Source organism: Rana temporaria, chromosome 13, assembly GCF_905171775.1.
Source record: "Rana temporaria chromosome 13, aRanTem1.1, whole genome shotgun sequence".
NCBI classification, from domain to species: domain Eukaryota; kingdom Metazoa; phylum Chordata; class Amphibia; order Anura; family Ranidae; genus Rana; species Rana temporaria.
This window is the reverse complement of record NC_053501.1, coordinates 29,460,527-29,473,539: the sequence shown is the minus strand read 5'-3', so window position 1 is coordinate 29,473,539 and position 13,013 is coordinate 29,460,527. Positions and strand designations below refer to the sequence as shown.

The window sequence follows — 13,013 nt, the reverse complement described above, 5'->3', positions numbered from 1 at the left end:
TTTTAAGAATTACAGGCCAAAATGACCAATCATTTGAGAGAGGATGCCTCGAGTTTCCCTTTCAGCACATAAAAGCCCATCCTATTTTTTGGGGGGTAAGTTTGCAAGTTTCAGAACTGAGGCTTCACACAGGCAATTGCTTTCCAAAATAAGTTAATGAGCTGACGGGTGAAAATCGATGAGCGGCCCTCTGTGAGTAAGTGAAAGGTCTTTTAATTCAGAATTTATTCCTCACCCAACACTGTATAATGGATGTTTCACCTCTCCTGATCCCTGCTTTCTCATCTTCCTCCAGAGAAGAATGGATAAAAGCCATCCAGGCAGTAGCCGACAGCCTTAAGAAACAAGAAGAAGAAATGATGGATTTTAGGTCTGGCTCTCCGAGCGATAACTCCGGTGCGGAGGAAATGGAAGTTTCTTTTTCAAAACCAAAACACAAAGTAGTAAGTTGGTTTGAATGAGCGTCATTTGATCTCAACCTTTGGATCTCCTGTCCTTGATGTTCATGGTTTAAATGTTGGTAGATAAGTGGTGTAGTGATGTTTAAATGAGAGAAATATATGGGATGCCATTGCTGGCCTTCTGGAAATGTATCGTTTCTGGCTATCTTTTCAGTACAGATTGACACTCAGAACTAGTATGCAACAAATGATGAAGAAAAGCTGCAATTTCTTGACTCTTAAGCTGCCCAATCAGATTCCTCCACCCACCCATTTGAATGTCCGAATCTCCCACTACTGGTGCACTGGAGCGCTGGTGGCTCACAGAACACAGTGGGTGCTGTCGGACTCTCTAGTCACTGTTTGATCAGGAATTATCCACTCTACTCCTTGTTCTGTTTTCAGATCGAAGGATGTCAGGCAGTAGGGTGGCAATGGGGCCACCCAGTGCTTAAATTTTGTCTGCTTCGTCAGAAACTGGCAAAAATTTGATTGATGTGGCCAGATTTATACTTGTTTCAGGTTAGTGGCTCAGGAAATATTGAAGCCAATCGTCATAATAGCTGGGGAACTAGTATCTTAAGAAGGCATTTGGCAGTGGCGGGTTACATGCTTCTCTAAAGACAGATATACTTGCACTTTATACTCCAGTTGTAATTAAAAGCTATAGTAACGGCTTTGTTTGGATGGGAAATGTGCTGCTACAAGTTCTCTTTATTGCTGCATATAAAACCAAAAGACTGCATTGATTTTCTTGATATTAATGATATTTACAGCTAACATACCATACTATCCTATAGTAATTATGATCTAGGCTGGGGGTTTAGCAACCTGTAGATTGCGATCTACCAGTAGATCACGTACAGGTGACTGGTAGATCTCGGTCTGGGCTTGCTGACTGGCCATTTCAGAGCATCAAACAGAGTGCAATGCGGAGGGAATGCTTGTAAAGTTGGATCAGTAGTAGGAAGCAAGAGCCGCTGGCTCCTGTCCCATGGTGAGTGATACCAACTGCACTACACCTCTTATCCTGGCTAGTGGTCTCTAGAATTGTGCCGGCAGCAGGAAAGAAAAGATCTTCAGGTCAGTGTGAAGCGCTGTGGTTTACCCACACCAGGTGCAGTGCAGCTTTCTTGTGGGTTTACTGCGCTTGGCCATAGACCTTTTTTAATATATCCTGCTGTTTTACCACCCTCTAACTTTAGTGTGAATGAGCCCTAAAGGTGCCACTGCTGAATGCAACTAAGGGCTCATTCACAAGTTCAGCAGGCACTGCTGCTGCTCTGAAAAGTGATCCGAGTGTGTGTGTGTGTTGACTGGTCATGTGGAGGCGATATGTTGCTTCTTCATCACCTGATTTAAACCCATGAATGCCGTGCAATGCACGCAATTGCTTCACGGTAGAGCGGCAATTAGAGGTTTCAATTGGGTTTGAGGAGGCGACACTGTGCCTCTGTGATCTTGGACTTTTCCCATGTTGTTCAGGTAGATCTTCACCTCTTTAGGCTGGATTCACACCTATGCCTTTTTAGTGCATTTTGCAGATTTGCACTACAGTCCATTTAACATGGTTTCCTATGGAACACATTCTATAGTGCAAATTTGCAAAATGCAAAAAGCACTAAAAATACATAGGTGTGAATCCAGCCTTAAAGTAGTGTTCCAGTCGTTTTTAAGTTTATTAAAAGTCAGCAGCTACAAACAGTGTAGCTGCTGCCCCTAAAAATTGGCCCTTTAATAAAAAATAAAATAAAAATATATAATTTTATTTTTTAATAAAAATAAAAAAAAGGGGGAGTTGCCATATGGGGCCCTATGGGCCTCCGGGCCCCTGGGGACCTCCGGAGGGGGTTGCCAAAGGGGGTTGCCATCCGGGCCCCTTACAGGTGTACTGCCTGTACCCCCCTGATGGCGGCCCTGCTCGTCTCATTCATGTTTATGCAGCAGGGAGTCGGTGTCTTTGTACAGACGGACACTATTTTGTTGAAGTCTACATGGTCCACAGTTGTCACTATCAGGAAGCTGGTTCTGAGCAATGATGTACAACCAATGCTGGAGCGAGCGCATTTAGACAGGAAGTGGCTGAACGAGGTTGGAGGAGGCTCCGAAGAAAGGAAATAAAAAATAAAAATAAGGGTAGCGATTGTTTGAGGCACAGTGCTTTAGCAAATTAAGTGCTGTACAATTGGGATTTAGATCTAGTTCTAGTAAGTCAGGTCTGCTGTAATATATTACTCAGACATTAAGGACGTATACTAGATGAGTGACATAATCGGTCAATCTGAGTTGTCCAGAAGTTATTTGGTCCCGGTTTTGGAGTTATGGTGACTTGGGTCCACAACGCTGTGGGAACAGCTCTGAGGAGGACTTTACTACCTCTAGCCTGCCTCCCTAATTCCTAAATATGGGCCCGGATTCAGATACATTTGCCTATCTTTCGGCGGGCGTAGCGTATCTCAGATACACTAGGCCGCCGTAACTTAGAGTCGGGTCCCGTATTCAGAAAGAACTTGCGCTGTAAGTTACAGCGGCGTAGTGTAACTGCGCCGGCGTAAGCCCGCCTAATTCAAATGTGGAGAAGGTGGGCGTGTTTTATGTTAATTATTTGTGACCCCACGTAAATGACGCTTTTTACGAACGGAGCATGCGCCGTCCGTGGACGTATCCCAGTGCGCATGCTCCAAATTACGCTGCAAAGCCTCATTGGTTTCAACGTGAACGTAACTTACGCAAAGCCCTATTCGCGAACGACTTGTGCAAACAACGTAAACGACGCAAAATTCGACGCTGGCCCGACGTCCATACTAAACATTGGCTACGCCTCATATAGCAGGGGTATCATTTTACGCCGGAAAAAGCCTTGCGTAAACGACGTAAAAAAATGCGCCAGGCAGACGTACGTTTCTGAATCGGCGTATATACCTAATTTGCATATTCGACGCGGAAGTCTAGGGAAGTGCCCCTAGCGGTCAGCGTAAATATTGCACCCTAAGATACGACGGCGTAGGAGACTTGCGCCGCTCGTATATAGGGCAGCAATGAAGCGTATCTGATTCTATGAATCAGACGCCGAGATGCGACGGCCTGCACTCAGAGTTACGACCGTGTATCTGGAGATATACGCCGTCGTAACTGCTTTCTGAATCCGGGCCATGGTGTTTAACCAGACCAAACTTTACACTTGGCTTTGTTTTAGTGATTTAGTACTCCCCCACCCAACTCCACCATTTACCGACTTTCCTGTTAGATTCTTCAGCTAACTTGTAAAATACCTGGAGATTTTTTAGGATGCGTTTTTTGTTTTTTTTCCACTTTGTTCACCGGTTGATTGAACTGTTTAATCCTCGGTGGTGGCTGAGATTGCAGGCGAACGGACATAAAAGTGTGAACCCAAGGGAACTCATCAAGTTTTATTTTGTTTTTGATATCCGCAGACTATGAATGAATTTGAATATCTAAAGCTGTTGGGGAAAGGTACCTTTGGAAAAGTTATTTTAGTCAAAGAAAAAGCAACGGGAAGATATTACGCTATGAAGATTTTAAAAAAAGAAGTAATTGTTGCAAAGGTGAGTTGTGTGCGTAATGTTACACTTTTAAATGTGAATTCAGTATAAGCAACATTTTTTTTATACATTGAATGTATTTTTGTTTTAGGATGAAGTAGCGCACACACTGACTGAAAACCGCGTCTTACAGAACTCTAGGCACCCTTTCTTAACGGTAAGTTAAGAACAAATGACTCAAACCACAATAAAAACCTGACTGGTGTTCAGAGGTGGGTCTTTAATTAGGCAAATCAGGCGGTCGCCTAAGGCCTCGCACTCACAGGGGCCTCACGGCCACCCTAACTTACCCAATGCATTACCCCAGTTTTGAGGGACAGGGGACCTTAACGCTGCTGCCGCTGCTGTGCTCAGGCAGCGGTAAGAGCCCTGACTCGGGAGAAGGGCCGTTAGCATCCCTAACAATCAGTGACACCACCCCTTATGACGTCAATGACCCAGCATGTCCTCAGTCAATGACTTCACAAGGGGGCGGGTTCACCAGGTGACATCACCCCAGCCCCCAGTTTTTAAAAAGCAGGATCTGGGGGCCGCCTTGGGGATTCCAGATTCCGATAAGCCCCCTGCCCGCAGACCCCCACAACCACCGGCCAGGGTTGTGGGGAAGAGGCTCTTGTTCTTGAATTATTTTTCCCATCATGGGTGTGAATGGGGCCCCATGTCAAGTTTTGCCTCAGGCCTCACAAAGCTTAGAGCCGCCTCTGCTGGTGTTATAATCCCTCTCCACTGTCCAAAACTAAATTAAATTGCCTTCAGATATACATTAGCGGAAGAAATTTCTGTAGGAACTCCTAAAACCTTTTTTCTCTTTTCGTCCACGGACGGACACAGCTCCTTAAATCTTGACATTTGGGTTATGTTCCTGTTCATAGGAGAACTCCTATGAACAGGAACATAACCCAAATGTTACATTTAAGGAGCTGTGGCCGTCCATGGACGACAGAGAAAAGGATTTTACGGTGAGTACAAAAAATCCTATTTCTTTTTTTTAACTACTTGCCGACCAGCCGCCGCAGTTATACGGTGGCAGGTTGGCTCCCCTGCGCGAGGTCACGTCGCCCCTCGCCACTGATCCCTACGCGGGTGCGATCACCGCCGGGCACCCGCGCTCGCTCGTTACAGAGCTCCCAGTCCTGTCAGGGGGGAAATTACCTATTGTCTGTTCATACAATGTATGAACAGCGATTTGTCATTTCCCCATGTCAGTCCCACCCCCCCTTCAGTTAGAACACACCCAGGGAACATGATCAACCCCTTTCTCGCCCCCTAGTGTTAACCCCTTCACTGCCAGTGGCATTTTTATAGTAATCAATGCATTTTTAGAGCACTGATCGCGATAAAAATGTCAATGGTCCCAAAAATGTGTCAAAAGTGTCCGAAGTGTCCGCCATAATGTCGCAGTACCGATAAAAATCGCTGATCGCCGCCATTACTAGTTAAAAAAAAAAATATTAATAAAAATGTCAAACTATGCCCTATTTTGTAAACGCTATAACTTTTGCGCAAACCAATCAATAAACGCTTATTGCGTTTTTTTTTTGTTTTTTTTTACGAAAAATATGTAGAATACTTATCGGCCTAAACTGAGGAAAAAAATTTTTTTTTTATATATTTTTGGAGGATATTTATTATAGGAAAAATTAAAAAAAATATTCATTTTTTTCAAAATTGTCGCTCTATTTTTGAATATAGCGCAAAAACTAAAACCGCAGAGGTGATCAAATACCACCAAAAGAAAGCTCTATTTGTGGGAAAAAAAGGACGCCAATTTTGTTTGGGAGCCACGTCGCACAACCGCGCAATTGTCAGTTAAAGCGACGCAATGCCGAATCGCAAAAAGTGGCCCGGTCATTGACCAGCAATATGGTCCGGGGGTTAAGTGGTTAATATACTGAGCTTTACGCATACTAAATGTTGACTTTATTTCCCTACTACAACCACCAGTCAGATTAGATCTCTCATTTTCCAAATTTACACCAAACTGCAGGGAATACAGACCCAGTAATGTATGACACATTGGCCCACGTTCCTTTAAAAGAGAAATACTAAGCAAAGTCTATATATAGCTAACATACCTTTCTCGTTTTTTTTTTCTTCTTGCTAGGCATTAAAATATTCCTTTCAGACTCACGATCGTTTATGTTTTGTTATGGAATATGCAAATGGAGGAGAGGTAAGTACTGCAATTTTATTTGGGGAAATGATTGTTTAGGATTATATTCAGAAGAATTGTTAGTGTTCTAGGAGTATCAAAGGCACAGTATCCATTGGCCGGCACCCGCTGATTGACATATGCCTTGTTAAATCGCAGCACGGCCAGGCCACCAGTGGCTCGCGTGCGCCCCCCTACCCAGATGTGTCGGATCATGTACCTAGTTGATCTGCCACAGCAAAGCTGCCTTGCTGCCGTATATCTGTTATACGGTCGGCAAGCAGGTCAATTTTGCTATATATGGGCATGCTGTTTTAGTATAACTTGATAATAAAATGTTATACTGTATTGTGGAATAAGGAAATCGATGCCTGTGTTCAGTAGGAAATTCTAGCATTTCCTTGTTATCGGTCAGGTGTAGGCAGTTTTACAGCTTTCCCAAATTTAAAAGTAAACTTTGATCTGTTCACTCTCGACAGAGACTAGATGGGTAGTGAGGACCATTTACCAATAAGGGCTAATTACCAATTTGAGAGTTTCACGCCTGTGGCTATGATTTTACATTTGTTTGGAAGTGTCAAAGAATTTCAAGCTAGCCATACGCTACATTCATACAAATTTTCATAGGAATGTACCAAAAATTCTCAGTCCCTTCGATGACTTGACGAATGTTGTTCGAAAGTACTTCAAAATTAAATTTGTTTTTTTACTAGGGTTGTCCCGATACCACTTTTTTAGGACCGAGTACAAGTACCGATACTTTATTTCGTGTACTCGCCGATACTTTTTAAAAAAATGTGTCCATGTGTCCCCAAATGCAGCCATGTGTAGATCCCCAGTGGCCTACCTGTGTAGACAAAGAGAGAGCCCCCCAGCCACCGCCGCCGCCGTCTGGTTGATCAGCGCGCGGGAAACATGACCGCTTTCATTTCAATAGCTGTGTGTTCCCCGCCGCGCGTCGTCATATATAGCCCCTCCCCCTTGTCCGGGCACTTTGATAGACAGATCACCCGTCAAATTCTGATCAACTAGGCGGCAGCGGCAGCAGCTCTCCTCTCCTCTCTCGCCCCCATTGACATTCTATTTTACTAACCCGAGGACTGCTCCGCTCTCAGCCCACTCTCCGCCTCCTCTCAGCCCGCTCTCCGCCCCCTCTCAGCCCGCTCTCCGCCCCCTCTCAGCCCGCTCTCCGCCCCCTCTCAGCCCGCTCTCCGCCTCCTCTCAGCCCGCTCTCCGCCCCCTCTCAGCCCGCTCTCCGCCCCCTCTCAGCCCGCTCTCCGCCCCCTCTCAGCCCGCTCTCCGCCCCCTCTCAGCCCGCTCTCCGCCCCCTCTCAGCCCGCTCTCCGCCCCCTCTCAGCCCGCTCTCCGCCCCCTCTCAGCCCGCTCTCCGCCCCCTCTCAGCCCGCTCTCCGGCCCTTCTCAGCCCGCTCTCCGGCCCTTCTCAGCCCGCTCTCCGGCCCTTCTCAGCCCGCTCTCCGGCCCTTCTCAGCCCGCTCTCCGGCCCTTCTCACCCCGCTCTCCGGCCCTTCTCAGCCCGCTCTCCGCCCCCTCTCAGCCCGCTCTCCGCCCCCTCTCAGCCCGCTCTCCGCCCCCTCTCAGCCCGCTCTCCGCCCCCTCTCAGCCCGCTCTCCGCCCCCTCTCAGCCCGCTCTCCGCCCCCTCTCAGCCCGCTCTCCGGCCCTTCTCAGCCCGCTCTCCGTTACTTCTCAGCCCCCTCTCAGCCCGCTCTCCGCCCCCTCTCAGCCCGCTCTCCGCCCCCTCTCAGCCCGCTCTCCGGCCCTTCTCAGCCCGCTCTCCGTTACTTCTCAGCCCGCTCTCCGTCCCCTCTCAGCCCGCTCGTCACTCACAAAAAAAGTATCGGGTGAAGCATTTGCGCGGATACCAGTACTTGCGCAAATGCTCAGTATCAGTCCCTATACCGATACTAGTATCGGTATCGAGACACCCCTAGTTTTTACCACTTCAGCTCCGGAAGGATTTACCCCCTTCATGACCAGGCAATTTTTTGTTATAGGGCACTGCGTTGCTTTAACTGACAATTGCACGGTCATGCGACACTGTACCCAAATAAAATTGATGTGTGTATATATATATATATATGTATATGTGTATGTATATGTGTGTGTGTATATATATATATATATATATATATATATATATATATATATATATATATATATATATATATATATATATATATATATATATATATATATATGATTAGCAACCTGGCACTTGAGCTTAAACTTCAGAAAAAAAATAAATCTATTCGTATAAATTAGGTGGTGATGTATGTATTCTACAGAATGTATGTCTTGCTTAAAGTCGTTTTTAGTTTTAGTTTAGAACAGAGTTTTTTTGTTTGTTTTTTCTGATAATTGATTGCTTTTATGTTGGTTTAGAATTAATGGATTACTAATAAAGTGATTTTCTTTTCAGTTATTCTTTCATCTATCAAGAGAACGTATATTTTCCGAAGATCGAGCCCGGTTTTATGGAGCAGAAATTGTCTCTGCGTTAGATTATCTTCACTCGGAAAAAAATGTAGTTTACAGAGATTTAAAGGTAACCCCCCGATGTCTTGTTGGCTTTTTGGTCGCGTTCTGTGTTATGTCAGACCCTTTTCCATCGTAGATCTGTCAGATACAGCAATGTTCAGAATCTGATTAGGCGCTTTGTTGGCTAGAGGCTAGGGGCTAATGGACTCGAGTACCAGAAGGGAGAGCTTGGCACAAATTGCCGGGACACCATTGGATCCTATAGGACAGATAATGTGTTGCACACAATGTCCGGCTCATGTAGCCACTAATTTTATGTTTTATAAGAACTTGGTGCCGGTTTCATTGTGCATGTGTACAAATTGCACATGCTAGGAGACTGGAACAGTGAGGTCTAGTTTACACTTGGGGTTGGGGGACAGTAAAAATAGGCAGTTAATAAGCCTCAGTTTTAATACCCCACACCTCCACCCTTAAAGTGGTTCTAAAGGCTCAAGAATGTTTTACCCTTAAGTAAAACTATAGGCAAAACTTTATTTTAAACTAGAGTAAGGGAGGGTTATAACCCCGCTTGTTTTTTTTTTTTAGCCATGTGCCTCATTGGGAAGATTTCCATTTACTTCCTGTCCCATAGCCAAAACAGGAAGTGAGAGGAAATCCCTGCAAATTCAGGGAATCCCTTGGGGATCCTCAGGCCTAGTGTCCCAATTGGAAGATTTACCCTCTATCACTTTTCTGGGGACGGCCCAATATTTGTGACTTTCTTTGCTTTCACTTTCAATGATGGGGTGATTCTCTGTTTTTCTAACGGGGCACAGACAGCAGTAAAAACTGACAGGTGTTCTAATCCCTCTTCACTCCTTTCAAAAACAAAATAAAAAAGTTTTGCTGTTTAGTTCTATTCTGTGCATTAAGATAAAAAAACCTTTTGGGTGCAACCCCCAGCCCCCCTTAAACTTTCCTGAGCCCCATCTCGAACCAGTGATGTGCATGAGAGCAGCGGCTCTCCTGGGTTCCCCTCTCCTCATTGGCTCACACAGCAGCGGGAGCCATTGTGTTGATCGCTGCCAGTAAGCCAATGAGGAGAGAGTTAGGGGTTGGGCCCAAGCCTCACTCTGTGTGTGTGTGTGTGTGTGTGTGTGTGTGTCTGTGTGTGAGAACACAGAGTGCATCTTGGGAGAGAGCCCATGTGAGTGCCCCCATAGCAAGCGGCCTGCTATAGGGGCATTCGGCAGGGAGGAGGAGCCAAGACTTGCTGGACGGGGGACCCAAAAGAAAGAGGATTGAGGCTGCTCTGTGCAAAACCATTACACAGAGTAGGAATCCATTCCTTTTACAATCTTTTAAAGCTGCAGAGGAACCAGGACAGGCTTGTACATATGCCATGGCAAAAATGATATACCCTGTTGCGTTTGGTGGAAAGTACTGCCACTGAGCTTGCAGTAGTGGTGGTGCAAAATTCTCATTCAAAAATTGAACTTGGATATAAAAAAACAAACAAACAAAAACAGGGATGTGGCGCCAGCGCAGCAGCCGTATTGTAATTTCCGCCTTCTGGAGCCAGTGCATTGCTTATGATGGACGTCACACGTCCCGCGGTCTTGGCATTGGACCAGTGGGACCTCCATCATAGGCGTTGCGCAGGCTCCAGAAGGCGGGACCTGCTATGGGACTCGGCCACACTCAGCCGCACTCGGCTACATTCGGCAGTGCTCACAGCGTCTTTGTTCACAGTGTAGCGTCTTTGAGCGCTTTTCCATTTTTATTTTATTTTTTTCCCCACAGATTGCCGTTTGTATGCAGCGTTTTTTTTTTTTGCCAATAGAGAAAACTATTATCTGTTGCATAATTTGTTGCTAGGTATTTCAGCTTTTAGCTTTTTACATTAGCTTTTATTTCTTCTTCTATTATTATTATTATTATTATTATTATTATTCATTTATTATAATATTTTTTCATTAGGGTAAGGGGTTCGAGTTCAGTTTAGGTTAGGATTATGAGTTGTGGGTTAGGGTTAATTATTATATGAATGATAATAAATAAATGTAAAATAAATACACACAAATCATAAATAAAAAATAATTGAATTCAATAAATGAATACTAAGTAACAATAAATAAAAAATTAACCCTCAACTTTAACCCTAAGAGCCGGTTCACACAGGGGCGACTCGTCAGGCGACTCAGCTCTGTTCAATGGAACCGTTCTAATAGGAGTGACTCAAGTCGCTCCGATTTAGAAAAAGGTTCTTGCACGACTTTGGGGGTGACTCGCATTGACTTCAATACAGAAGTCATTTTGCAAGTCGCCTCTTAAGTCATCTTGAGATCGCCTTGCCGAGTCGCCCCCAAAGTCGTGCCGCTCCTGTGTGAACCGGGTCTTACCCCTTAATTAAAATAATGAATAACTAAACACCCCAAAATAAATTATTAATAATGTATTTTTGTTTTTAAGGTTAGAGGTTAAATATTATTTTATTATTACACATTATTTTATTGTACTTATTCATGATGATTTTTAGTTATTTGTGTATTTGTTTTACATTTAGTTATTCATTTATTATTACTATTTTTTTTTTGTATTATTATTTGAGCAGAAAATCATGCAAAAATGTGCTTTTCACTGACAAAAAAAGCACCAGAACTTGTTTGAGCTTCAGGTGACATAGAGTGGAGATGTGGACCAACTCCATAGAGAATCGCTGATTTTTTTTTTTTTTACTTTTATTTTTCTCCTCCAGTGTTTTTAAGCTATAAAATGCTCAGGTGTGAATGCAGCCTTCTTGAGATAATGTGCAGACAGGCTGAATGTAAACAAAGCAGTATTTACACTGGACTGCAATGCTGGCACAAGAAAAGAGAGGTCAGAAAAAGTGGTTGAATTAAAGCGAATGCGTTATTAAACACGTTTCTAAACTTTGCAATGCTTGCATTGTTAAAGGATATGATGGGTTTGCCCTTTAAGGATAACAGATGACAGCGGTGCAAGCAGGCGCGTCCCTTTAGAAAGTCTTTAAGACTGACCTTTATTCATCGTTTTTTTGGCATCCATCGCAGGATTTTAGGCCAAAGTTTTGTACTGGTGCGGCGTGTTTACAAAACACTGAAGTCAAACTGTATGTGTAATGAGCTTCGGTGGAAGTGCTCCATTTACCTGTCTTGTGCTATAAATAAAGCCCTCGTCCTCCTCCCCTCATTGGAAGCACTTTGTACAGGAGACGTGAATTGGTGTTTGTTATGCACCGGAGTCCCCGGTGGGGTTATCTGAGGTAACACACCAGACAGATGTGAGGTAAGGGCGGGGGAGCGCAACATCTGCCTGTTAGATTGTGTGTGGAATGTCAAAGTAACACGGTGACAAGTTCTCCAGTGTTTTTTTTTTATTATTTTTTTTTATTTTCTTTGTATTTTTTTTTGTTTTTGTTTTTTCTTTGCTTTTGTTTGTTTTTTTGTTTTTTTAAATATACTTTTTTTTTCTATTCCTGTTTCAGTTGGAAAATCTTATGCTGGACAAAGATGGACACATAAAAATAACAGATTTCGGTCTCTGCAAAGAAGGAATAAAAGATGGGGCGACCATGAAGACGTTCTGCGGTACCCCAGAATACCTTGCTCCAGAAGTAGGTGGATAGCATTTATTTGCATTTAAAGTACAACTAAACCAGGGGTGTCCAACCTTTTTCACCTTCCCTGGAAGAAGAGGAATTGTCCTGGGCCACACATAAAATACACTAAGGATAGCTGATGAGCAGCAAGTCGGGCAGATCACAAGTTATAGTGGTAGTTGCCTTTCAAAAATAATCACTGGCAGCCCCTTTGTTTTATTATTATTTAAGGTACTTGTATAGCGCCGTCAATTTACGCAGCGCATAATTTATCCAAGCATAATGCATTCTGTACGTGTATTTCTAACCACATAAGCACCAGAAAGATTTGCCCCCTTAAAGGGTCACTAAAGGAAAAAAAAAATGTTGCTGAAATTACTGTTTACAGGGTATAGAGACATAAAAGTTAACTGATTCCTTTTAAAGATGATTACAAATAGATAAAAATCAATCATATACTGTGCCTGCAGGTTAGTTTCACTTTTAAACTGGTTTCATGTTCCTGTGAACTAGAGAGACACACAGAACAAAAACAAACAAATCCAGGGCAGTGTTTTGTTTTTAAAACGAATCTGATTGGTTAAGTTTTAGACACACAGTAATGACAGCTTAGACCACCGTGAAAAGCTCCCAGTATTGTGGTTCTAAGAGCCCATTCACACCTTGGCGTTTTGTCGCCTGTAGCGCGACGCGCACAAACGCCAGAGGGACCAAAATACATGTAAGGCTATGGGCATGGTTCACATCTGAACGCCGA

The 13,013-nt window shown here is 44.0% G+C and overlaps 1 protein-coding gene across 1 annotated transcript in view; it reads left to right on the top strand.

Annotated features, from left to right (window-relative positions):
• AKT1 (AKT serine/threonine kinase 1) overlaps positions 1 to 13,013 on the top strand; it is a 187,900-nt gene that overhangs the window by 136,618 nt on the left and 38,269 nt on the right. Inside the window, exons 5-10 of the mRNA XM_040332369.1 lie at positions 296 to 443; positions 3,875 to 4,006; positions 4,095 to 4,160; positions 6,108 to 6,176; positions 8,594 to 8,719; positions 12,143 to 12,271. Coding sequence (XP_040188303.1) covers positions 296 to 443; positions 3,875 to 4,006; positions 4,095 to 4,160; positions 6,108 to 6,176; positions 8,594 to 8,719; positions 12,143 to 12,271 — 670 coding nt within the window. The remainder of the gene's footprint in view (positions 1 to 295; positions 444 to 3,874; positions 4,007 to 4,094; positions 4,161 to 6,107; positions 6,177 to 8,593; positions 8,720 to 12,142; positions 12,272 to 13,013) is intronic.